Source organism: Pristiophorus japonicus, chromosome 9 (genome assembly GCF_044704955.1).
Source record: "Pristiophorus japonicus isolate sPriJap1 chromosome 9, sPriJap1.hap1, whole genome shotgun sequence".
NCBI lineage: Eukaryota > Metazoa > Chordata > Chondrichthyes > Pristiophoridae > Pristiophorus > Pristiophorus japonicus.
Window position 1 is genome coordinate 169,759,756 of NC_091985.1, and position 23,311 is coordinate 169,783,066.

Genomic DNA, 23,311 nt, shown 5'->3' on the forward strand with positions numbered 1-23,311 from the left:
GCTGTTAAAGATTGGGAGTGCAGGAACCTGGGCTCACCTGGGCCAACAAGCCTGCCACTGTCCCGCAAATACCAGTTAACGGCGTAAACAATCAGAGACAACTCACGCGACACGGCACTCCTGCCAACCGACTTAAAAGATCGATATGTCGAAAGAACGAACTTGCATTCATATAGCGCCTTTCACATGTTCAGGGCGTCCCAAAGCGCCTTACAGCCAATGAAGTACTTTTTGAAGTGTAGTCACTGTTGTAATGTGGGAAACCTGGCAGCCCATTTGCGCACAGCAAGCTTCCATACAAATGGCCAGATAATCTGTTTTAGTGATGTTGATTCTGAATTAAAGATTGGCCAGGACACCGGGGATAACTCCCCTGCTCCTCTTCGAATTATTGTCATGGCATCTTTTACGTCCACCTGAGAGAGCATCTCTCATCCGAAGGGATATAAAAGCAGCTCGACCCCCTAAGTAGAGACACAGAGGTTACATTCAGACCATCCAGTCCATGTCAGCCTTTAATCCCCAGCGAGCAGAGAGTTCCAATCGCGTTCACCCACCCTCTTCCCCTCTAATTCCACCCTGAAACTACAGGACAATTGGACTGGCATGTGGGGGGAGCGGTGCAAAGGAAAGACAGACAATTACAGAAGAAAATTCCAATGCAAGGGAAAACCGAGCTTCTTTGTGCCATCACATCCCTCTGTGTTTTTTTACCGTCCTCTTCAATTTTTAACATCCAGGCAATGGTGTCCACTTCACGATAACAGCACGGCAGGTGCGGATTTACACACATATCTCGACCCCCCCGGCCCACGCACACTCCCCCCCCCCCTGACATGTACTCCTTAAGCACAAATGAATAACTTCAAAAAACAAAGTGGCCCTTGTGACGTTTACCCTTTGACCCGGTGTCTCCAGGGCTGCCAGCTATCTAACTGCCGGACGGCAGTTCAATTTGACTGAAGGCCCTCTTTCAATCTAGAAACTAATCTAGTCCGCAGCGTGCTAGCTGAAGTAATGTGCGCCTGTCGTTTTGGTTTTACTGCTCAGTGATTATAGCACTGTGGCACCATGTTAACGTGAACGCACTTGACGCAACACAGAAGGCTGAGAGAGTAGGCGGCACTAACTCACACACATTGTTTGTTAACTGTCCAAACGATCAGGCATCAACAGGATTAACATTAGCTGTTCTTTTTCTTTAAATGAAAGTAACATCTGCTCCCTTTCAACCCTTATAAAGCTCAACTTAAATGTGCTTTCATTGAAGAAAAATCCTTTTTTTTTTAAAAAAGAAGAAAATCTGAGAAAGCCAGGCTGCTGGATTGCAGCAGGGTTGATGAGGCAAGTCATGAAGTTGTGGTTCAGTGACAGCAAGCTTGGGTTTTTATAGAAAAGAGAGGAAAGAGAACACAATGAACTTGCCTTTCTATAATGACTTTCACAACCTCAGGATATCTCAAAGTGCTCTACAGCCAATGAAGTACTTTTGAAGTGTAGTCACTGTTGTAATGCGGGAAATGCAGCAGCCGGTGTGTGCACAGCAAGCTCCCACCATCAGCAATGCGACAATGACCAGGTCATCTATTTTGTGATGTTGGTTCGGGGATGCTGAGCTCACTGACCTACATTGACCAGGGTCCGGCAACGCCTCGATTTTAAAATTAACTCTTCAAATCCCTCCATGGCCTCGCCCCTCCCTGTCTCTATAACCTCCTCCAGCCCCACAAACCTCCAAGATCTCTGCGCTCCTCCAATTCTGGCACCGTGCGCAGCCCCGATTTCCTTCGCCTCACCATTGGCGGCCGTGCCTTCATCTGCCAAGGCCCCATGCTCTGGAATTCCCTCTGTTTCTCTATCTCTCGCTCCCTTTAAGACACTCCTTAAAACCTATCTTTTTGACCAACCTGTCCTAATATTGCCACATGTGGCTCGGTTTGATACTGCTCCAGTGAAGTGCCTTACCACATTTTTACTGTTAAAAGCATTACAAAATTGCAAGTTGTTGAAAACGCATCCCGTTTAACATTAAATATGTAATTTAGCGCAGGCACTATTAATTTCCATTGGATGGACAAATGGTAGAACTTCAATAAACAACTTTAGAGTGGCAAGATACACATTACCCACACACCAATTCATGCCACCCAAGAGGATTCTGGGAATTACTTTGCATATTCCCCCTGCCATCCATTGTTTCCCCTTGAGCACATAATCCAGGCTGACTCTCCAGTGCGGTAATGAGGGAGCGTTGCTCTGTGAAAGAGGTGCTGTCTTTCCAATGAGACTTCAAATCGAGGCCCTGTCTGCTATCTCAGGACGCAAGAGATCCCCCGGCGCTATTTCAAATAAGAGTAAGAGACTTCTCCCGTGGTGTCCTGGCCAATATTTATTCCTCAACCAACATCACTGAAAACAGATTATCAGGTCATTGTCACGTTGCTGTTTGAGGGAGCTTGCTGTGCGCAAGTTGGTTGCTATGTTTCCTGCAATACAACAGTTACTACACTTCAAAAAAAGTACATCATTGTTTGTGAAGTGCTGCTTTGGGAGTTCCTGAGGCTGTGAAAGGCACTATATAAATGCAAGTTCCTTTCCAGCTCTGCAGTGGGAGCCCTAATTGACAAAACACCCTCCCGTGCGTTTGAGGTCACCAGTGCATACAGCGTGAGCAAACCTAAACAGTTAAATGACTCCAAGGTACTTCAACCCAATGAGATACAACTGGTTAACAATTCTAGGTACTCAATGCATAAAGGGGCTGTACAGGAGGCCTGGAGAATAGGGAATGATATCCCAAATTCTCAAAATAGGAAAAGGGCATGAATCAGGGAATTACAGACAAGTTAGCATCATCTAATGCAGCTACAGAGCAGAGTCTATAAGGGGCTATAATATATGCTCACAGGTTTGTAGAGCTGTTGAGTTGTGAGTGGCTTAGCCAGTCACGTGATGTTCACAAGACTCAATAAAACCCCAGCCAGTTGGGTTCAGGGGATCCACGATGAGGCAGGTGGTTCTGAGCCTGGTGGATGAACTGGTAATGTGTCGTGTGATTGATAAACCTTTGCTAATAAACCAACTAGTTCTTAATAGCAATGTGTTTCTATTCATTCTTAAGCAAAGAACCCATGAAGCAAATACATTACAGGGGCCATCAACATAGAATCTTACAGCACAGGAGGCAGCATTCGGCCCATCATGCCTGTCCAGTTAGTCCCACTCCCCCTGCATACCTCCTCAATCCTGAACCCACCGCAATTCAGGAGGTAACCAAATTGTGACAGGTGACATATCAAATGGGATTTGGATTTTCAGAAGACATTTGATCAAAGCTCAGACATGAGGTTTTTTTAGGCTCAAAATTAATGGATAATTAGCTAGCAGCTAATAAAAATATAGAAAAAGGCTCCGTTTCAGTCTGGGTAAAGGAAGTTTTTAAAAAATCAGCTTGAAATTCAAATCAGGTTTTACCACTGCCAAAAACTATTCATAAAATATCACAGCCTATATAAAATGACAGAAAATCACTATTCAGGTAATGAACTAATGTTACACCATATAAAACTAATTAATTTGCTACGTGAACATTTTTGAGGATTTTAGACTGAACCTATATTATGGGTCTAATTACCAAATCACTTTTAAAACACTGCAGGGTATTTTTAGTTTCTCATTTGGTGTGGGACTAATGGGAAGAGAGTCAATTTAATTTCCAAACCACAACTCAGAACTATCTAGCAAGGGCTTCCTTCACCTAACCCTGACCTTGTGGCGCCGTTGTATGAACTTTTTGATGCCAAAAAAGAAAAACTTGCATTTATATAGAGCCTTTCCTGACCTTAAATCACAAAGCTCTTTACAGCCAATGAAGTACTCTTGGAATGTAGTCACTGTTGTAATGTAGGAAATGCAGCAGACAATTTGCGCACAGCAACCTCCCACAAACAGCAGTGTGATAATGTCCAGATAATCTATTTTTAAATGATGTTGGTTGAGGGGCACTGGTGAGAATTCCCCTGCTATTCAACAAAATAGTGCCATGGGATCTTTTATGCACACAAGATGGCAAACGGGGGGTCGATTTAACGTCACAGCCAAAAGACGGCACCTCCAACAGTGCAGCACTCCCTCAGTACTGCAGTCTAGATTTTGTGCTCAAGTTTCTGGAGTGGGACTTGAACACAACCTTCTGATTTGGAGGCGACAGTGCTGCCCACTGAGCCACAGCTGACAATTCGAAAGAGAGCGCGAGCGAGCGAGAAAAAGAGAAAAAAAAAGAGCGCACGAGAGTGAGAGAAAAAGAGAAAAAGGAAAGGCAAGAGAGAGCACGAAAGAGAAAAAAGCACGAGAGCACATGCGAGGGGGGAGAGAGAGAGAGAGAGAGAGAGAGAGAGGAGAGAGAGAGAGAGAGAGAGAGAGAGGAGAGAGAGAGAACGCGCGCACGAGAGGAGAGAGAATGCCGCGCGAGCGAGAGAGCGAGCGCACACGCGCGAGAAAGAGAGAACATGCGCGCGCGAGCGCACACGCGCAAGAGAGAGAACGCGTGCACACGCGCGAGAAAGAGAAAGCGCGCGAGAGCGAGCGCACACGCGCAAGAGAAAGAGAGAACGCGCGCGAGCGAGCGCACACGCGCGAGAAAGAGAAAGAGAGCGCACGAGCGAGAGGGAGAGCGAGCGAGAGCGCGAGCGCGTGAGCGAGAGCAAGAGAGCGCGCGAGAGAGGAGAAAAAAAGCGAGAGCGCGCGAAAGAAAAAAGCGAGAAAGAGAAAAAAGCGAGTGAGTGAGAGAGCGAGCGAGCTAGAGAGATAGAAAGAGGGAGGAAGGGAAGGAAAGGAAGGAAGTTGATTACCTTTTTAATTTTGAAAGAAGTGCTTCAGTGAAAGTTAGTTTGATTGCCAACGCTGTGTTCCATTATTAGACGTCAAAATAAGCAGATTGTTACGGTTACTTACAAGGGTCCTCAAGACGTTCAAAAATTAATTTCACGAGGTATTAGTTTACATGATATGCTGGGCTTTGAATATGTTTTCCAGTGAAGTTATGTTAGTCAAAACAAGTTCTTAAAATTAAGTCAGCAGAAATTTGTAAAAATGCTAAAGTTTATTAAAGAAAATAAAGTTCTAATCAATGTAAACCAAATTTACACAGTAAGAGTGGACTCACCCACCAGTATATTAAAAATGTTAATTAAATCTGGGTGGGGAAAGAGTATGCGACTCCTGATGGGTAGGACGATTACTTTTGTTCTGCTGCAAGAGGCCAATACAGTGTCAGTTGTGACTCAGTGGGTAGCATCTCATCTCAGAGTCAGAAAGTCGTGGTGTCAAGTCGCACTCCAGGGACTTGAGCACAACATCTAGGCTGACACTCCAGTGCAGTGCTGAGGGAGTGCTGCACTGTTGGAGACGCCATCTTTCTGTCGAGATGCCAAAGAGGTAGACGTAAAAGATTCCATGGCGCTATTTTGAAGAAGAGCAGGAGTTCTCCCCAGTGTCCTGGCCAATATTTACCCCTCAATCAACATCACTAAAAACAGATTATCTGCTCTTATCACATTGTTGTTTGTGGGAGCTTGCTGTGCGCAAATTGTCCGTCGCATTTCCCACATTACAACAGTGGCTACACTCCAAAAGTACTTCATTGGCTCTGAAATGATTTGTGACGTTCTATGAAAGGAATTATATAAATCCAAGTTCTTTCCTTTCTTTACCTGGGGGGGGGGAAGGGCAAGATCAACACATTTCCAGACACATTTAGCACAAAGGTGATGTGTCGGAGGTAATGCCAGCCATTCTGACCATTTGGGAATGGTGAAAGAATTAGACAGCCAGGAAACAAAAAGCTCAAAGGCTCTAAAAGTACTTACTTGGCTCGGACTTTTTCTTGGGTGCTACCTTCTTCTTAGTTGGGGCGTCTTGCTTTGGTTCATCTTGGTTGGCAGTTACGTCAATCTTTTTGGCACCCACAGTGGGAAGGGTAGCAGCGACGGGGGCAGTCTGCTGGGCACCGACTGGGGGGACAGCCATCACGGGCACTTCCCTAGTGACCACCTCCAGCATGGGTGCCAGTGTCGGGGCAGGAGCTTGTTTGGAGGAACCGCTGGTTGCAGCGTGGGCTGAAACAGGACCAGGAGCAGGCTCAACTTTGGCAACCTTCCTCTCCTTCCTCCTCTTTTCTTTGGATGCTGGGGGAGAAGACTCTGGAGGAGGAGGGGACGTAACAGCCATAACCAGAGGCTCAATGGTTGGCACGACCATGGGTTCAACTTCGACCTCTGGCTCAGAGACATCCTGCACCAGCTCGGTTTCCGGAATTCTCCCGTTGGGCTTCTCTTCCCTTTTCTTTGGTTTTCCTTTCTTCTCCACGGATTTCTCTTTCTTCTTCTTCTCCGATTTGACCTGCTGAGCCTTTTCCTGCTCTTTCTTCTGCTTTGCCAGGGCTTCTTCGTAGGAAGTTTCCTTCATGGAGAAGGTGGAGACCAAGAAGATTCCAATGGCCGAGATGACCATGAAGCCTCCAAACACCATGAAGCCCAAGGTTTGGGGATCGTAGATATCCATGTTTGGTTAAAGATTCTCTCTCTATCAAACCTGCAATACAAAATGTAAACTTAATTTTAGCAAGGCCAATCTGGTAAGGTGAAGAACGATTAAATGAGAACATTTATTTCCAAAAGAAAGAACAACAACTTGTATTTATATGGCACCGTTACCGTAGTGAAATGTCCCAAGGAGCTTCACAGGAGTATTAAGAGATTTTTAAAAATTTGACACCGAGCCGCACAAGTAGAAATTAGCGCAGGTGACCAAAGGCTTGGTCAAAGAGGTAGGTTTTAAGGAGTGCCTTCAAAAGAGAAAAGCGGGGTAGAGAGGTGAGTTTAGGCAGGGAGTTCCAGAGCTTGGGGCCTAGGCAACAGAAGGCACGGCCACCATTATAATCAGGGATGCTCAGGAGGGCAGAATTAGAGGAGCGCAGACATCCTGGGGGTTTGTGGGGCTGGAGAAGATTACAGAGCTTGGGAGGGGCAAGGCCACGGAGGGATTTGAAAATAAGGATGAGAATTTCGAAATCGAAGCGTTTCTTAACCGGGAGCCAATGTAAGTCAACGAGCACAGGGGTGATGGGTGAGCGGGAGTCGGTGCGAATTAGGACACGGGCTGCCGAGTTTTGGATCATCTCTAGTTTACGTAGGGTAAACGTAGAAGAAATCGACTTACATTTATATAGCACCTGTCACGACCTCAGGGCATTCCAAAGCGCGTTAGAGCCAATTGAGCACTTTTTGAAGTGTAGTCACTGTTGTAATGTAGGAATCGCGGTAGCTAATTTTCACACAGCAAGCTCGCACAAACAGCAATGAAATAAATGACTATGTAATTTATCTTGGGTGTTGATTGAGTGTTAAACCCACGACTTTCTGACTCAGAGGCGAGTGTGCTACCCACCGAACCAAGCTCGGCACATCAGAAGATCTCAGTTGACACAGAATCCAGCTCAGCCTCAGGCAGCTTGATTAGAGAGAGCAGGAACTGTCCAGAGGAATCTCCACCACACACTACTCCAGCACACCGGTTGCTCGAAAACCATCCATAAGCCAAGACAGACACCAAGTTGGGGGGGGGGGGGGCTAATCCGGAGGGAGCGCGAGAAGAGAGGAAGGAGTAATTGGGAGGAAGGACAAGGAACTACAATGGGGGGTGGGGGAAATAAATTGGTAAAAATAATGTGCAGCACTTTCTCCTCTGAACCAGAAGGCCACGGGTCCCACTCCAGAGAATTGTGCGCAAAGTTTAGGCTGACGCCTCAATGCTGTGCTGCACTGTTGGAGGTGTCGTCTTTCGGATGAGAAGTTACATCGAGGCCTCGTCTGTTCCTCTCAGGTGGATGTAAAGGATCCCTTGGCACTATTTGGTTCTCCTGATGTCCTGGCCAATGTTTATCCCTCAATCAACATCACTAAATCAGATTATCTGTTCATTCGTCGTATTGCTGGTTGTGGGAGCTTGCTGTGCGCACATTGGCTGCCGTGTTTCCTAGAATACAAGTAACTACACTCCAAAAGTATTTCATTGGCTGTAAAGTGCTTGGACATGATGAAAGGCGCTATATACATGCAAATCTTTTATTTTTAATGAAATGATTCTGAAGAAGATTGCAGAATCTGCTAAAATCTCCTGGTTAGAATGGTTTCTAAATGAGCGTATATACCCCGCAACACATACCCATCAACAGTGCAGAGCCAAAACTACCTTGCACCAATGCAGAAACTGGAGTGTAAATCAGGCGGGTGGCCAAGAACAGACTCCGAAGCCATGCAGGGCCAAGCTGACCCCTCCCCTCTAGGGGCAGAGCTGCCCCCTCCCCTCCCCTCCAGGGGCCGAGCTTCCCCCTTCCCTCCCCTCCACTGGCCGAGCTGCCCCCTCCCCTCCCCTCCAGGGGCCGAGCTGCCCCCTCCCCTCCCCTCCAGGGGCCGAGCTGCCCCCTCCCCTCCAGGGGCCGAGCTGCCCCCTCTCCCCTCCCCTCCAGGGGCCGAGCTGCCCCCTCTCCCCTCTCCTCCAGGGGCCGAGCTGCCCCCTCTCCCCTCCCCTCCAGGGGCCGAGCTGCCCCCTCCCCTCCCCTGGCCGAGATGCCCCCTCCCCTCCCCTCCACTCCAGGGGCCGAGCTGCCCCCTCCCCTCCAGGGGCCGAGCTGCCCCCTCGCCTCGCCTCCCCTCCCCTCCAGGGGCCGAGCTGCCCCCTCCCCTCCCCTCCAGGGGCCGAGCTGCCCCCTCCCCTCCCCTCCAGGGGCTGAGCTGCCCCCTCCCCTCCAGGGGCTGAGCTGCCCTCTCCCCTCCCCTCCCCTCCAGGGGCTGAGCTGCCCTCTCCCCTCCCCTCCCCTCCAGGGGCTGAGCTGCCCTCTCCCCTCCCCTCCAGGGGCCGAGCTGCCCCCTCCCCTCCCGAGCTGCCCCCTCCCCTCCCCTCCGGGGGCCGAGCTTCCCCCTCCCCTCCAGGGGCCGAGCTGTCAAACCGCTTCATAATTGTAGCAGAAACACGCGACAAGGTTTGCTCCAATTGCTGAGATTAAGGCACGACTTGTAAATTGAAACACTGACAATCAGAGGCTTTGATGAGCATTGTGGTGATGTGTGGAGGGAATGGACTTTATAAATGGGAGAGAATCTCATCCTGTGTGGGGAAAAGCTCACAATCCATACTCTCCAAAATACTAATCCAAAACCTCTACGTGCCGACAACATTTGCCAGCTCTTTCCACCCCCACTGCAGAAAAGTCACTATTTATTCTGGCTGGTTCTGTGCCGAGCCAAGCCTCCCGGACCTGGGTGCGAGAGTTCGGAATTTTAAGCTCTTGGTGCTTTCAATAAAGAAATACCAGAAGGCAGGCGCTCCGAAAACTCTGCTGATTCAGAACTGCAAAAAATTCACTTGAGAGAGAAAGAGAGAGAAAAAGGAGAGAGAGAGAGAGAGAGAGAGAGAGAGAGAGAGAATGAGAATAAGGAGACTATTTATAAAGAGGTCAGCTCTTGCGAAAGAGAACAAAGCGAGCTAGCGGCTGGAGCACACAGGAGAGAAGTCAAGGTTTGTGCGGGGCGGGGGCTTGGGGCCAATGCTTCCATACTCTGACGTGTTGTGTTTTTGACGACTGATTGACTTTCGCCCCCTCCCTTGTCAGTTTGAAAGAAAGGGAAAAATTAAAAACAACGATGCTCATTCCTTCAGACAAAAGTTTGGGCTCCTGAGCAGACCCAATGCGGAGCACGCAGGGTAGGGGTTGCAATGGTTAAGTTACGGTGTGCGAGTATACCTGGTGCCTTACACTTGCACTGCTCCCAGATTGCAAAAGCTGGGACTTTTACTCCCCTTCTTTCCCTCTCCAATCGATCCCGCCATGTAACCAGCCACGGCCTGACGTTCCACTCTCCAAAATAAAGACATTGGCCGACGGAATGCAACGGCAAAGGCCAATTCCTTAATTAGATCGTTTTAACCCCAAAAGAAAATACATTCTCCTGAATAAAAACATGAGGAACATGAGCAGGAGTAGGCCATTTGGCCCCTCGAGCCTGCTCCGACATTCAGTAAAGATCACGGGCTGATCATCGACCTCAACGCCACGTCCCTCGATTCCCTGGGTAACAGTTGCAGAATGTTACCGTTTCAACAGCAGAATGGGTTAATCTAGTGCCGGCAACTTTACAATTGTCATTTCAGTATCAGTATTGGTATCTTTACACTTAAAGGATAAAGTGGACCACACGAGTGTGTCAGTTCAGACAACACAACATGAAATGTCCCCAAGTCACCGTGAGGCTGTAATGTGGTGCTACATAAAAATCACAGCTTCTTTGGAAGAGCTCTGCGCTCCGTCCCCATTGCCCTGCAAATTTTCCCCCTTCAACTATTTATCCAATTCCTTTTTGAGAGTTACTACTGAATTTGCGTCCACCACACTTTCAGGCAGCGAGTTCCAGATCATAACTCACTGCAGAAACTAAATTCTCCTCCCCACCCCCTCCTCTAATTCTTTTGCCAATTACTGTAAACCTGGGTCCTCTGGTTCCCGACTCTCCTGTCACTGGAAATGGTTTCCTCCCTTCTCTGCTCTGAGGAGAACAATCTCATCTTCTCCAGTCTCTCTGCTTAACTGAAGTCCCATGTCCCGGCTACCCGAAATACAAGTTGTTTCTCAGAAATGCAGTTAGTGAGACCACAATTGATAAGCTAATGTGTTGGATTGTGGGCTGTGCCTCGGAACAGCGTTGCGGATATTCAAACACACATTACATAAAATGTACAGCCGGCTAACAGAGGGGACCCATTGGTGTCACATCATTCTGGGATGGGCCCACACCTATGCCCCAGAGGTGAAGGCATATTCATGTCAGCTCGCTGCGATACTTGGCTCTGGCCAATTCAGACTTTTATTGAGCCCATTAGAATTGGTGGCACAATTGCAGCCACCAATTAAGATACACTGCTCCTTTAATTGTGTTATTGTCAAAACAGGTTTTACTTCATCCAGAGTCCAGTGGTGCTTTTTCATTCTTTCGTCTCTCTGGCTGGTGTTGGGGAGAGTGTTGAATTTCCAGGTAAACATAATGACCAATCCCGATCATCCTCCAAAGAGAATCGGGGGCCTGTTTACTTTGCACTTGTACCATGCGTTGCCGTGGAAACCAGGTCAGCTTGCAACAGGACAACACCCCCTTTGAACTAGTTCCTGACCAGAGCTGGTAGCTGGAAAGTTGCTGCTGTAGTCACTTTGATACACGTCAGGCCAACCTGAGCGAGGAATAGGAGCACTCTCGCTCTCTCCTCTAAATATTTGTAACAGTTTCTTTAAGCTGTTTTGCCCATTTGGAACCACTCGGACTCCCTGGCAATGCATGCCCTAGACGTATTAGGAAATCCATCATTAATAACTCACCGGAGGCCGGCTAGACAGCTCCATTAAGCTGACTAAATCCCCAATTATACCGGCCAAACCAGCCCCCTCTCGCACACACGCACAACACCCCCTGCTACGTCAATGAACCGCTTCTAACTAACAATTCCTCCCCGTCACTCTGTACGAGTGGTGCTACATATTGACACTACTGCTGCAGACTGGTATTCAAAAAACAACTTGCATTTACATAGCACCTTAGTACAACATCCCAACGTGCAACACAGGAGTATAATCAGACATGAATTTAACACTGAGCCAAAGGAGGAGATATTAGGACAGGTGGCCAAATGCTCGGTCAAAGAGGTTTTAAGCAGCGTCTTAAAGGAGAGGAGAGGAGAGGTGGCAAGGCGGAGAGGTTTTGGGAGGAATTTCAGAGCATAGGGCTGAAATATGCATAGAGCAGGCGGCTGAAAGCACGGCCACCGATGGTGGGGCGAAGGAATGGAGAATATGCAAAACTGTTGCCCGTGGAGCCCGCGGTTTTAATTGCCTGGTGCTGATCGAAGAGCCATTGCCCGGCACAGGGCGACCAAACCAAAACCCCACACCCAGTACTAAGGGAGTGTTGCACTGTCAGAGGTGCCATCTTTCGAATGAGCTGCTACATGGAGGCCTGGTCTGCCCTCTCAGGTGGTCATCATAAGGTCCAATGGCACTATTTCAAAGATTAGTAGGAGAGTTATCCCCGGTGTCCTGGCCACTATTTATCCCTGAACCAACATCACTAAATACAGATGATCTGGTCGTTTATCGCATTGCTGTTTGTGGGAGCTTGCTGTGCCCAAATTGAGAGACTGTTGAGAAGCTGACATTGGCTATTCGGATTCTGAGTTAGCCAGCACATTGATTTTCCTAGCCATTAAAATGGATGGTGAGGGGGTAAAATCACCGACTGGTGAAAACCCTGGCCACTGGGTGTACAACCCACGCTCCACTCCAGAGGCAACAAGTACGGTACACACACACACACCTCAGTTACGGCCCTCAATCACAACCACAACCTCACCAGGGTGCAATTGCATTAAGTCTCACGAGGGGCAATGCCGCACAATATTTTTGGTCAACGCCAGGATCGCAGAGGTCCCTGGCAGATGGCCAAATTCGGAGGCTGCCCAGCAGGAAAGCCCCCTATGCCAGGCAGCAGCCGGGAACCACTGAAGACAGGCCCCTGTAACCGAGAAGGTCGGGGGTGGGGGGGGGGGGGGAAACGCGGGGACTGCATTCAGTTCTGGGCATCGCACCTCAGGAAGGATATTTTGGCCTTGGGGGCCATGCAGTGCAGTTTCCCTTGAAAATAGAAGATTGAGGGGTGATCTAATTGATGAGTTTGAGATTTTTTTTAAATTCTTCGTTCCTGAGATGTGGCCATCCCTATATGTCCTCGAGAAGGTGGTGGTGAGCCGCCGCCTTGAACCGCTGCAGTCCGTGTGGTGAAGGTATTCCCACAATGCAGTTAGGGAGGGAGTTCCAGGATTTTGACCCAGTGACGCTGAAGGAACGGGTGCCAATCAAGCGGGCTGCTTTGTCCTAGATGGCGTCGAGCTCCTGGAGCGTTGTTGGAGCTGCACATCCAGGTAAGTGGAGAGTATTCCATCACACTGCTGACTTGTGCCTTGTAGATGGTGGAAAGGCTTTGGGGAGTCAGGATGTGAGACACTCACCGCAGAATACCCAGCCTCTGACCTGCTCGTTGCCACAGTATTTATGTGGCTGTAATCCAAGGTCGTCCCATCCTCTGTCAGTGAACTACAGTACGCAAACGATGCTGGAGTCTGCACACACTCCGAGGCCGAACTCCAAGCCATCGTCAACAGCTTCACCGAGGCGTATGAAAGCATGGGCCTTACACTAAACATCTGTAAGACAAAGGTCCTCTACCAACCTGACCCCGCCACTCAGCATTGCCCCCCGGTTATCAAAATCCATGGACAATGTGGACCGTTTTCCATACCTCGGGAGGCTACTGTCAACAAGAGCAGACATTGACGATGAGGTCCAACACCACCTTCAGTGCGCCAGCGCAGCCTTCGGTCACCTGAGGAAGAGAGTGTTTGAAGAACTGGATTTTAAATCGGACACCAAGCTTATGGTCTACAGGCCAGTAGAATTACCTGCCCTCCAATATGGCTCAGAGACGTGGACCATATACAGCAGACACCTCAAAACACTGGAGAAGTACTACCAGCGCTGCCTCCGCAAGATCCTGCAAATCCATTGGCAGGATAGACGCACCAATGTCAGTGTTCTCGCTCAGGCCAATATCCTCAGCATCGAAGCACTGACCACACTCGATCAGCTCCGTTGGACGAGCCACATCGTCCGCATGCCTGACATGAGACTCCCAAAGCAAGCGCTCCACGCAGAGCTTCGATACGGCAAGCGAGCCCCAGGTGGGAAGAGGAAACGCTTCAAGGGCACCCTCAAAGCCTCCTTGATAAAGTGCAACATCCCCACCGACATCTGGGAATCCCTGGCCCATGACCGCCCAAAATGGAGGAAAAGCATCCGGGAGGGCGCTGAGCATCTCGAGTCCCATCGCTGAGAAGAAGCAGAAAACAAGTGCAGGCAGTGGAAGGAGCGTGCGTCAACTCAGGCTCCCATCCACCCTTTCCTTCAACCACTGTCTGCCCCACCTGCGACAGAGACTAAGTCCCGCATTGGACTCCTCAGTCACCTGAGAACTCACTTTTAGAGTGGAAGCAAGTCATCCACGATTCCGAGGGACTGCCTATGATGATGATGTGGCTGGTCCAATTAAGTTTCTGGTCAACAGTGACCCCCAGGATGTTGATGGTGGGGGATTCGGCAATGATAATGTCATTGAATGTCAAGGGGCCGTGGTTAGACTCTCGCTTGTTGGAGATGGTCATTGCCTGGCACTTGTGTGGCGCAAATGTTACTTGCCCCTGATCAACCCAAGCCTGAATGTCATCTAGGTCTTGCTGCATGCAGGCATGAACTGCTTCATTATCTGAGGAGTTGCGAATGGCACAAAACACTGTGCAGTCATCAGCGAACATCCCCACTTCTGACCTTATAATGGAGGGAAGGTCATTGATGAAGCAGCTGAAGATGGTTGGGCCTAGGACACTGCCCTGAGGAACTCCTGCAGCGATGTCCTGTGGCTGTGATGATTGACCTCCAACAACCACAACCATCTTCCTTTGTGCTGGGTATGACTCCAGCCAGTGGAGTGTTTTCCCCCTGATTCCCATTGACCAGTTTTACTCGGGCTCCTTGATGCCACACTCAGTCAAATGCTGCCTTGATGTCAAGGGCAGTCACTCTCAACTCACCTCTGGAATTCAGCTCTTTTGTCCATGTTTGGACCAAGGCTGTAATGAGGTCTGGAGCAGAGTGGTCCTGCCGAAACCCAAACTGGGCACCAGTGAGCAGGTTAAGTGACGCTTGATAGCGCTGTTGACGACACCTTCCATCACTTGCTGAAAAGGACTGAACAAAAATCAAGTGGAAGAAAGGGAGGGCTTACTTTTTTCCAAATCTCTTCCCCTTCTCACTGGAAGGCAGTAACTTCATCCGGGCTATGGTTACATAGAATGCTATAGCTCAGAATAAGGCCATTCGGCTCACTGTGCCTGTGCCAGCTTTTTGAAAGAGCTCTCCAATTAGTCCCACTCCCGCCGCTCTTTCCCCATCGTCCTGCACATTTTTCCTTTTCAAGTATTTATCCAATTCCCTTTTGACAGTTACTATTGAATCTGCTGGCTAAAAAAAACTCCCCTCATCCCCCGCCAGCTGGGTCTTTTACCATTTATCTTAAATCGGTGTCCTCTGATAACTGGCTCTTCTGCCAGTGGAAACAGTTTCTCCTTATTTACTCTGTAAAAGCCCTTCATAATTTTGAACACCTCTTAAATCTCTCCTTAACCTTCTCTGCTGTAAGGTGCCCAAGTGTTGGCAGCCCTTTGATAACCCATCTGAGCGCCCAGATAATAAGGGGTGGAAATTCCGGCCTGAGCCTGAGCCAAAGAGCCTGGGCTGGTCCTCGCCTCTCGCTCACAATTCCCAGCGGGTGTCACGGCACATCAATCGGGACCATTACCCCTCGCGAGCTGAGGCACCCTGAAGCCAAAGAAATAAAGACTTGCATTTATATAGCGCCTTTCATGATCACCGGACGTCTCAAAGCGCTTTACAGACAATTAAGTACTTTTGGAGTGTAATCACTGTTGTAATGTGGGAAACGCGGCAGCCAACTTGTGCACAGCAAGCTCCCACAAACAGCAATGTGATTATGGCCAGATAATCTGTTTTTAAATGCTGTTGGTTGAGGGGCATTGGTGAGAACTCCCCTGCTATTCTTCAAAATAGTGCCATGGGATCTTTTATGCACCCAAGAGGGCAGACGTTGATTGAGGGATAAATATTGACCAGGACACTGGATAATTTCCCCGCTCTTCTTCGAAATAGTGCCATAGGATCTTTTATGTCCACCTGAGACACCTCCAACAGTGCAGCACTCCCTCAGCACTGCACTGGAGTGTCAGCCTCGATTTTTGTGCTCAAGTCCCTAGAGTGGGACTTGAACTCACAACCTTCTGATGCAGAGGCAAGTGTGCTACCCACTGAGCCACAGCTGACAAAGGACCCCCATTCTACTGCGGTCGGCTAACTGAGATGGCAGCAGACCTCAAACCTGGGAGTCCGCCAGTCTGCACTGTGCCCATCACCGTAAACAACTAACCCACCAGCGAGGCCTGGAAACAGTTAGAAATGCAAGATTGCAGCGAGCTGAGCGGTTTCTGGCAAGCCAGGGTACAGGCTGTGCTTTATTTTAAAAAAGAACTTTATCCTTTCGAACAGTAAGCAGCAGAATCAGTACATTCCCAAATAATTAATAAGTCAACATTGGCAGGTCTAATCATTTAACCACAGTTCAGTTCACATACTGTACCCATTCACTGGCTATCACATTAATACTTGTACTGTAAAAGTACTGAAGCAGTGACTAGTAACAGCTAAGTTAGGCAGGGGTATAGTGTAAGGCAGACAAAAAGACTTGCAATTATATAGCACCAAATTTGCGCACAGCAAGGTCCCACAAACAGTAACGTGATCATGGCCAGATAATCTGTTTTAGTGATGTTGATTGAGGGATAAATATTGGCCAGGACTCTGGTTAGAACTCTCCTACTCTTCTTCGAAATAGGTCTATGGGATATTTTATGTCTATCTGAGAACGCAGACGGGGCCTCGTTTTAACGTCTCAGCCAAAAGACGGCACCTCCAACAGTGCAGCACTCCCTCAGCACTGCATTGGAGTGTTAGCCTAGATTTATGTGCTCAAGTCCCTGGAGTGGGACTTGAACCCACGATCGCAAGAGTGCTACCACTGAGCTATGGCGGGCACCTATTGTACATCCCTTAATGTCTGTAATACCAAGCCTCACTCTAAGAGTAATATCCAGTAAGGAACTGCAGTGTGGTTCCCATTCGAGATGGTATTCCAGTAATCCTTGCTGGAACGTGCTGATCTGGGGACCTCAAGTGACGCCAGGAGTAGGCACAGCTATGATGCGCGCGCCCCCCCCACCCCCCCCACCGCAATCAAATATCCGCACCTTCCTTCTTAGCCTCAAATGAGGAATGCTCACTTTGATGAGGTTCTGGAGGGTGGCTGGCACCTATAGGACCATACCCCAGCACGAGTCAGTGCCTTCGGGAGAGGAGGGAGGAAACCAGTCAGTCCAGTGGCCACAATACAAGGTACTGGATAGTCAACAAGGAGAGCACAGTGGATGTGCACTAAACTGACTCCTGTACTCTGGTTTCCTTGGAAGTCTGGAGAACAAAAACAATAGGTGCTTGGGATGGAGTCGCTTCGCGCAATACCCTAACCATACATCCTGGTAAACTGACTAGTGAAGAACATGGAGAACCTTCCTGGAATTGTCCATGGGCAGAACCATTCCACCAAGAGGGACAGGAGACCAGGATCTTAGACATTGAGAAAACAATTACAGGTTAACAATCATCTAAGTTACGGAGTATGCGTAACTTATTTGTTTATGGAGTTAAACCTCGACTGGAGGTGTTTTCCAGTGCATGCATCCATAAAACAATGATTTGCAACAAAAGGAAGCATGCACAGCTCATTTAATATATATATTTTTAAAAAGTCTGGTGTAGGACTCGCATTTCCTGTCCGCAAACCTTAAATCCTGTTGCCAGTCTTTGATCACACTTGTCAATGCTTATCATTGTAAATTGCTTTGTCAACATTTCATATTTCATTTTGGTATGTCAACTGTCACGATGCAGTTGCAGGCTCTGGCCACTGGGTGACTCTGTGGAGCAAGTTTCTGAAGTCTCTCTCCCAAATCTGTCTCCATTTTGTACATTAAAATAAGTTATGTTTATTGCAAACCATGGGAACTGCCAATAGCAATTTACTAGTAGGTGTTAAAGAACATTCGTAGACAAGCAGCAACAGCAGAGGCATTTGGTAGAGAGATTTTCATCCATCATTCTACCATTTTGTTAAAATATCATCCATTGATGCTCTTTCATTATACCAGTGGCTCTGCCTTGGCATTGCGCACAAACTGGAGACAGTGTTTTAGAATGTGGGCCCATTAGAACCAGGGATTCCCTGTCCAGCCCTTCCAGGAGGGCTCTGGTTTCTCCACGTCATCAATAGGTTCACTCTCACCACTCCCACAAAAGACTATCTCTTGCTCTCTGTTTTTTAAAAATTTGTTCCCGAGATGTGGGCGACGCTGGCAAGACTAGCATTGATTGACCATTCCTAATTGACCTTGAGAAGGTGGTGGTGAGCCGCCGCCTTGAACCGCTGCAGTCCATGTGGCGAAGGTACTCCCGCAGTGCTGTTAGGGAGGGAGTTCCGGGACTTTGACCCAGCATCGATGAAGGAACGGCGATATATTTCCAAGTCAGGATGGTGTATAACTTGGAGGGGAACGTGGAAGTGGTGGCGTTCCCATGCGCCTGCTGCCCTTGACCTTCTAGGTGGTAAAGGTCACGGGTTTGGGAGGTGCTGCCGAAGAAGCCTTGGCGAGTTGCTGCAGTGCATCTTGTAGATGGTACACACTGCAGCCACAATGCACCGGTGGTGGAGAGAGTAGATGTTTAAGGTAGTGGAAGGGATGCCAATCAAGCGAGCTGCTTTGTCCTGGATGGTGTTGAGCTTCTTGAGTGTTGTTGGAGCTGGCAAGTGGAGAGTATTCCATCAGACTCCTGACTTGTGCCTTGTAGATGATGGAGAGACTTTGGGGAGTCAGGAGGCGAGACACTCGCCGCAGAATACCCAGCCTCTGACCCGCTCTTGTTGCCACAGTATGTGTGTGGCTGGTCCAGTTAAGTTTATGGTCAATGGTGACCCTCAAGGATTCAGTGATGGTAATGCCATTGAATATCATGGGGAGGTGGTTCAATTCTCGCTTTTTGGAGATGGTCATTGCCTGGCACTTGTGTGGCACGAATATTACTTGCCACTTATCAGCCCAAGCCTGAATGTCATCTATGTCTTGCTGCATGCAGGCATGGACTGCTTCATTATTGGAGGAGTTGTGAATGGAATTGAACACTGTGCAGTCATCCCCAGTTCTGACCTTAGGATGGAGGGAAGGTCATTGATGAAGTAGCTGAAGATGGTTGACACTCTGCTCTCTCTTTTCTATCGTATTTACCCATATAGGGTCTTTTTATGTCTTCCTTGCTTTCACTTCAATGGGTTACTTCCATCTCTCTCTCTCCCACCTCTTAACCTTTCCCTTCCCTCTAAAATGATCTCACCCATTTCCTCCCTCAAGTTAATCTCTTTCCTCATTTTCCCTCTCGGACTTAAATACTTAACCAAAGAGCATGAAGAAAACTGATCAATAGCTCGACAGTCATGACAGAGAAAACACTTCAAGGCTTGACAACAATTTTCATTATAGATGTTTTCAGGATGAATTGTTGATGGAATCAAGCAGTCCCAGGTTAGGTACTACACAACCAGATGTAGAATACAGCTCCTCCTACAGTACTGTAAGAAAATTAGTCTCCCTATCTCTGTAATCTCCTCCAGCCCGACAACCCTCAGAACTCTGCGCCGCTCCAATTTTGGCCTCCAGCATGTCCAATTTCCTTCGCCCCACCATCGGTGGCCATGCCTTCTGCTGCCAAGGCCCTAAGTTCTGGAATTCCCTCTCTAAACCCCTCCGCCTCTCTAGCTCCTAATACCTCAATCTTTGGCTCGGTGTCAATTTGTGTCTGATGACACGCCTGTGAAGTGCCTTGGGACGATTTATGACATTAAAGACGCTATATAAATGCAAGTTGTTGCTGTAGTAGGTGGCTAGGTTTAATATAGGATGCCGTATTTAGTATGCTTAAGTTGTCCTACACTAAAACAATCTGAATAGCACAATTTAAAAAAAATATATATTCTGCCAACAGAGTAAAGTGCAGCATGGGTTGAGAAAACCCTTAATACTTAGCTTACCACAGATATCACAAATGCTGACATCAAGTTGTATCGCTAACACATACAAAGATAAGCTGATATAATCACAACATTTATAATAGTTTGTTACAACACATCAGTGTCCGATAAACGGTCAAAGCTCCTTTCAGTGTTACTGTCATATAGCCTCACCTTGGTTCAATTTACCACAAGCGAGAAACCATAAAGCTGCCACCACGATGATGAACTTAGTACTGCGGCAAACCGGTCCCACCCACCTTTTCCCTCAACCACTGTCTGTCCCACCTGTGACAGGGACTGTAATTCCCGTATTGGACTGTTCAGCCACCTAAGAACTCATTTTTAGAGTGGAAGCAAGTCTTCCTCGATTCCGAGGGACTGCTTATGATGGAGTTCTACGGCAGCCTGCGCCCGACCTGTGCATGCAGTCAGGCCGCTGCTAAATTCGCCAGGCACCTTTCTATTTAGGCGCCCCCGACAGCTGCCTGAATCAAACACAAGCCTCATTCCAGTGTTGAAATAAGGGTCCTACACCCACCTCATGACCCGTTTGCTAAATTTGTTACAGTGGGTATGGTCCGACTAGTTTTTGAAGAGCTACAGTGTCCTAACCTGGCGGCCCTTAAAGGGACTGCTGAAGGTTGCTGTGGAAACCATCTGGTAAGTTATTTTTCTTTAAAGACTTGCCTCAATTTGGAGCCAGGAGGAGCAAGACTTACCTCAGTCCAAAATTAGTCAGGCCCCGACGAGGGAGCTGCATTGAGGGGCCCCAAGCTCTGAAGACAATGAGGCACAAGGCCCAATTTGGGATGGTTATCGGGCCCGCCTCTTTCGACGCATGATTCCAGCCTGCCGCCCGGAAACAGTCGGCAATGAGTTTAGACTTCATGGGCTAGATTTGCACCGACTTTGCGACCGGGTTTTCGCCACGATAACTGCGAAGACGGGATCTTCGGACACCTTTTTGCGGTGACTCTTCCACGTACCGCCGGGGAGAGGTGCGCAGACGTGAAACGCCGCGGATTGCATTACCGTCGTACTTTTGGCACTCTTCACCACGCCCAGAATACCGACAGGTATATCTGTCGGTGCAGCCCTGCCAGTAGCGGTAAGTATGAAGACCTGCTAAAAAGATAAGTCAAAGTTTTTATTTTTAAATTATTTTTCAGCGATTTAGTAGGCAAGGGTTTTGTGAATGTGTTTTGCAATTTTTTTTTTGTATTTCCCCCCCTCCCAAGGCACCTCTCTCAGCGCTACAGGCCTCAGACTAAAATTGCCTAATCTTGCGGTTTGCGCCGTGAATCCTCGTACAACACCAATTTTATCCCTGGCGCAGACATAAAGGCCGAAATTTAGGCCTAAAAACGGTAGTGCAGCAAAAACGGTAATTTTGGCATAAAACTACCATTTTCACCAACAACCGAAAATCTAGCCCCATGTCTCTCAACAGGGTAGTGCAAATCTGGAACTCTTTCCCCAAAAAGCTGTTCAGGCTAAGTCAATTGAAAATGTCAAAACTGAGATAGATAAGATTTTTTAGGCAAGGGTATTAAGGGTTACAGAACAAAGGCAGGTAGATGGAGTTACGGTACAGATAAGCCATAAAGACAGGCTAAGTGAGTGGGCAAAAATTTGGCAGATGGAGTATAATGTCGGAAAGTGTGAGGTCATGCACTTTGGCAGAAAAAAAAATCAAAGAGTAAGTTATTATTTAAATGCAGAAAGATTGCAAAGTGCTGCAGTACAGTGGAACCTGGGGGTACTTGTGCATGAAACACAAAAGGTTAGTATTCAGGTACAGCAAGTGATCAGGAAGGCCAATGGTATCTTGGCCTGTATTGCAAAGGGGGTGGAGTATAAAAGCAGAGAAGCCTTGCTACAGCTATACAGGGTATTGGTGAGGCCACACCTGGAATACTGCGTGCAGTTTTGGTTTCCATATTTACGAAAGGATATACTTGCTTTGGAGGCAGTTCAGAGAAGGTTCACTAGGTTGATTCAGCGGAAAGGTTGAGTAGCATGAGCCTCTACTCATTGGAATTCAGAAGAATGAGATGTGATCTTACCAAAACGTATTAAGATTATGAGGGGGCTTGACAAGGTGGATGCAGAGAGGATGTTTCCACTGATGGGGGAGACTAGAACTAGAGGGCATGATCTTAGAATAAAGGGCCGCCCATTTAAAACTGAGATGAGGAGAAATTTATTCTCTGAGGGTTGTAAATCTATGGAATTTGCTGCCTCAGAGAGCTGTGGAAGCTGGGACATTGAATAAATTTGAGAGAGAAATAGACAGTTTCTTAAACAATAAGGGGTTATGGGGAGCGGGCAGAGAAGTGGAGCTGAGTCCATGATCAGATCAGCCATGATCTTATTGAATGGCAGAGCAGGCTCAAGGGGCTAAATGTTTTATTCCTTTTTTTTTTTTTTATTCGTTCCTGGGATGTGGGCATCGCTGGCAAAGCCAGCATTTATTGCCCATCCCTAACTGCCCTTGAGAAGGTGGTGGTGAGCCGCCTTCTTGAACCGCTGCAGTCCGTGTGGTGAAGGTGCTCCCACACAGTGCTATTCGGGAGGGCGTTCCAGTATTTTGAACCAGTGACGATGAAGGAATGGCGATATATTTCCAAGTCAAGATGGTGTGTGACTTGAAGGGGAACTAGGAGGTGGTGGTGTTCTCCTCATGCGCCTGCTGCCCTCGTCCTTCTAGGCCTCAGGTTTGGGAGGCGCTGCCGAAGAAGCCTTGGTGAGTTCCTGTTCCCATGTAACTCGCCATTTGGTTTTGAGAACTACACTCGGGGCGGTCTTGTCAGTTTGTTTTCTATTCAAGCTTTTGAGGCCAGTAGAAAAGCGTTCAATCTGTTTGCTCCAGAAGTAGTCACCCATCAGCCTCCTCCAGAATGAGCTATTTTGGTCTCTCTGCAATGTGCTAGTTGCATCCCCTTCTGCGAAATGTTGATTGTGGCATCAAGTACCTTTAGAATAGTCCATTCCTGGCTTATCAGGCATCTGTGGTTTCCCTCCGAACGGCTTCTTCATTTCCTATACTTGGAGAGCTTTTGTTACTAAGATAACTTTGTTCGAACAGCTCAGCTCCTCTGAATGAAGCGCCTTCATTTCTCGAGGTAAATTGCTCCTCTTGGCTGTGAGTGACAAAACCCAAATCTCCTCTTAAATTCAAGTAAATCCGTCTTGCTTCTGCCTCCCAAAAACACTCGAGGCAAGTTGACATGATGGGATAGATACAGAGAAACTATTTCATCTGGTAGGGGAGAAATCCAGAACAAGAGGGCACAACCTTAAAAGTTAGCGCTAGACCATTCAGGAGTGAAATCAGGAAGCCACACAGAGGCTAGTTGAAATCTGCACCTCTCTCCCCCAAAAGGTGGTGAACATGGGTCAATTGAAATTTT

General features: G+C 48.0%; 1 protein-coding gene across 2 annotated transcripts in view; it reads right to left on the minus strand.

Moving 5' to 3' along the window:
• Positions 1 to 23,311, minus strand: part of LOC139273323 (ribosome-binding protein 1-like) — a 185,316-nt gene that overhangs the window by 148,814 nt on the left and 13,191 nt on the right. For both annotated transcript variants that reach the window (XM_070890104.1, XM_070890103.1), the window contains exon 2: positions 5,868 to 6,591. In XM_070890104.1, coding sequence (XP_070746205.1) covers positions 5,868 to 6,561 — 694 coding nt within the window. In that variant the 5' untranslated portion in view covers positions 6,562 to 6,591. The remainder of the gene's footprint in view (positions 1 to 5,867; positions 6,592 to 23,311) is intronic.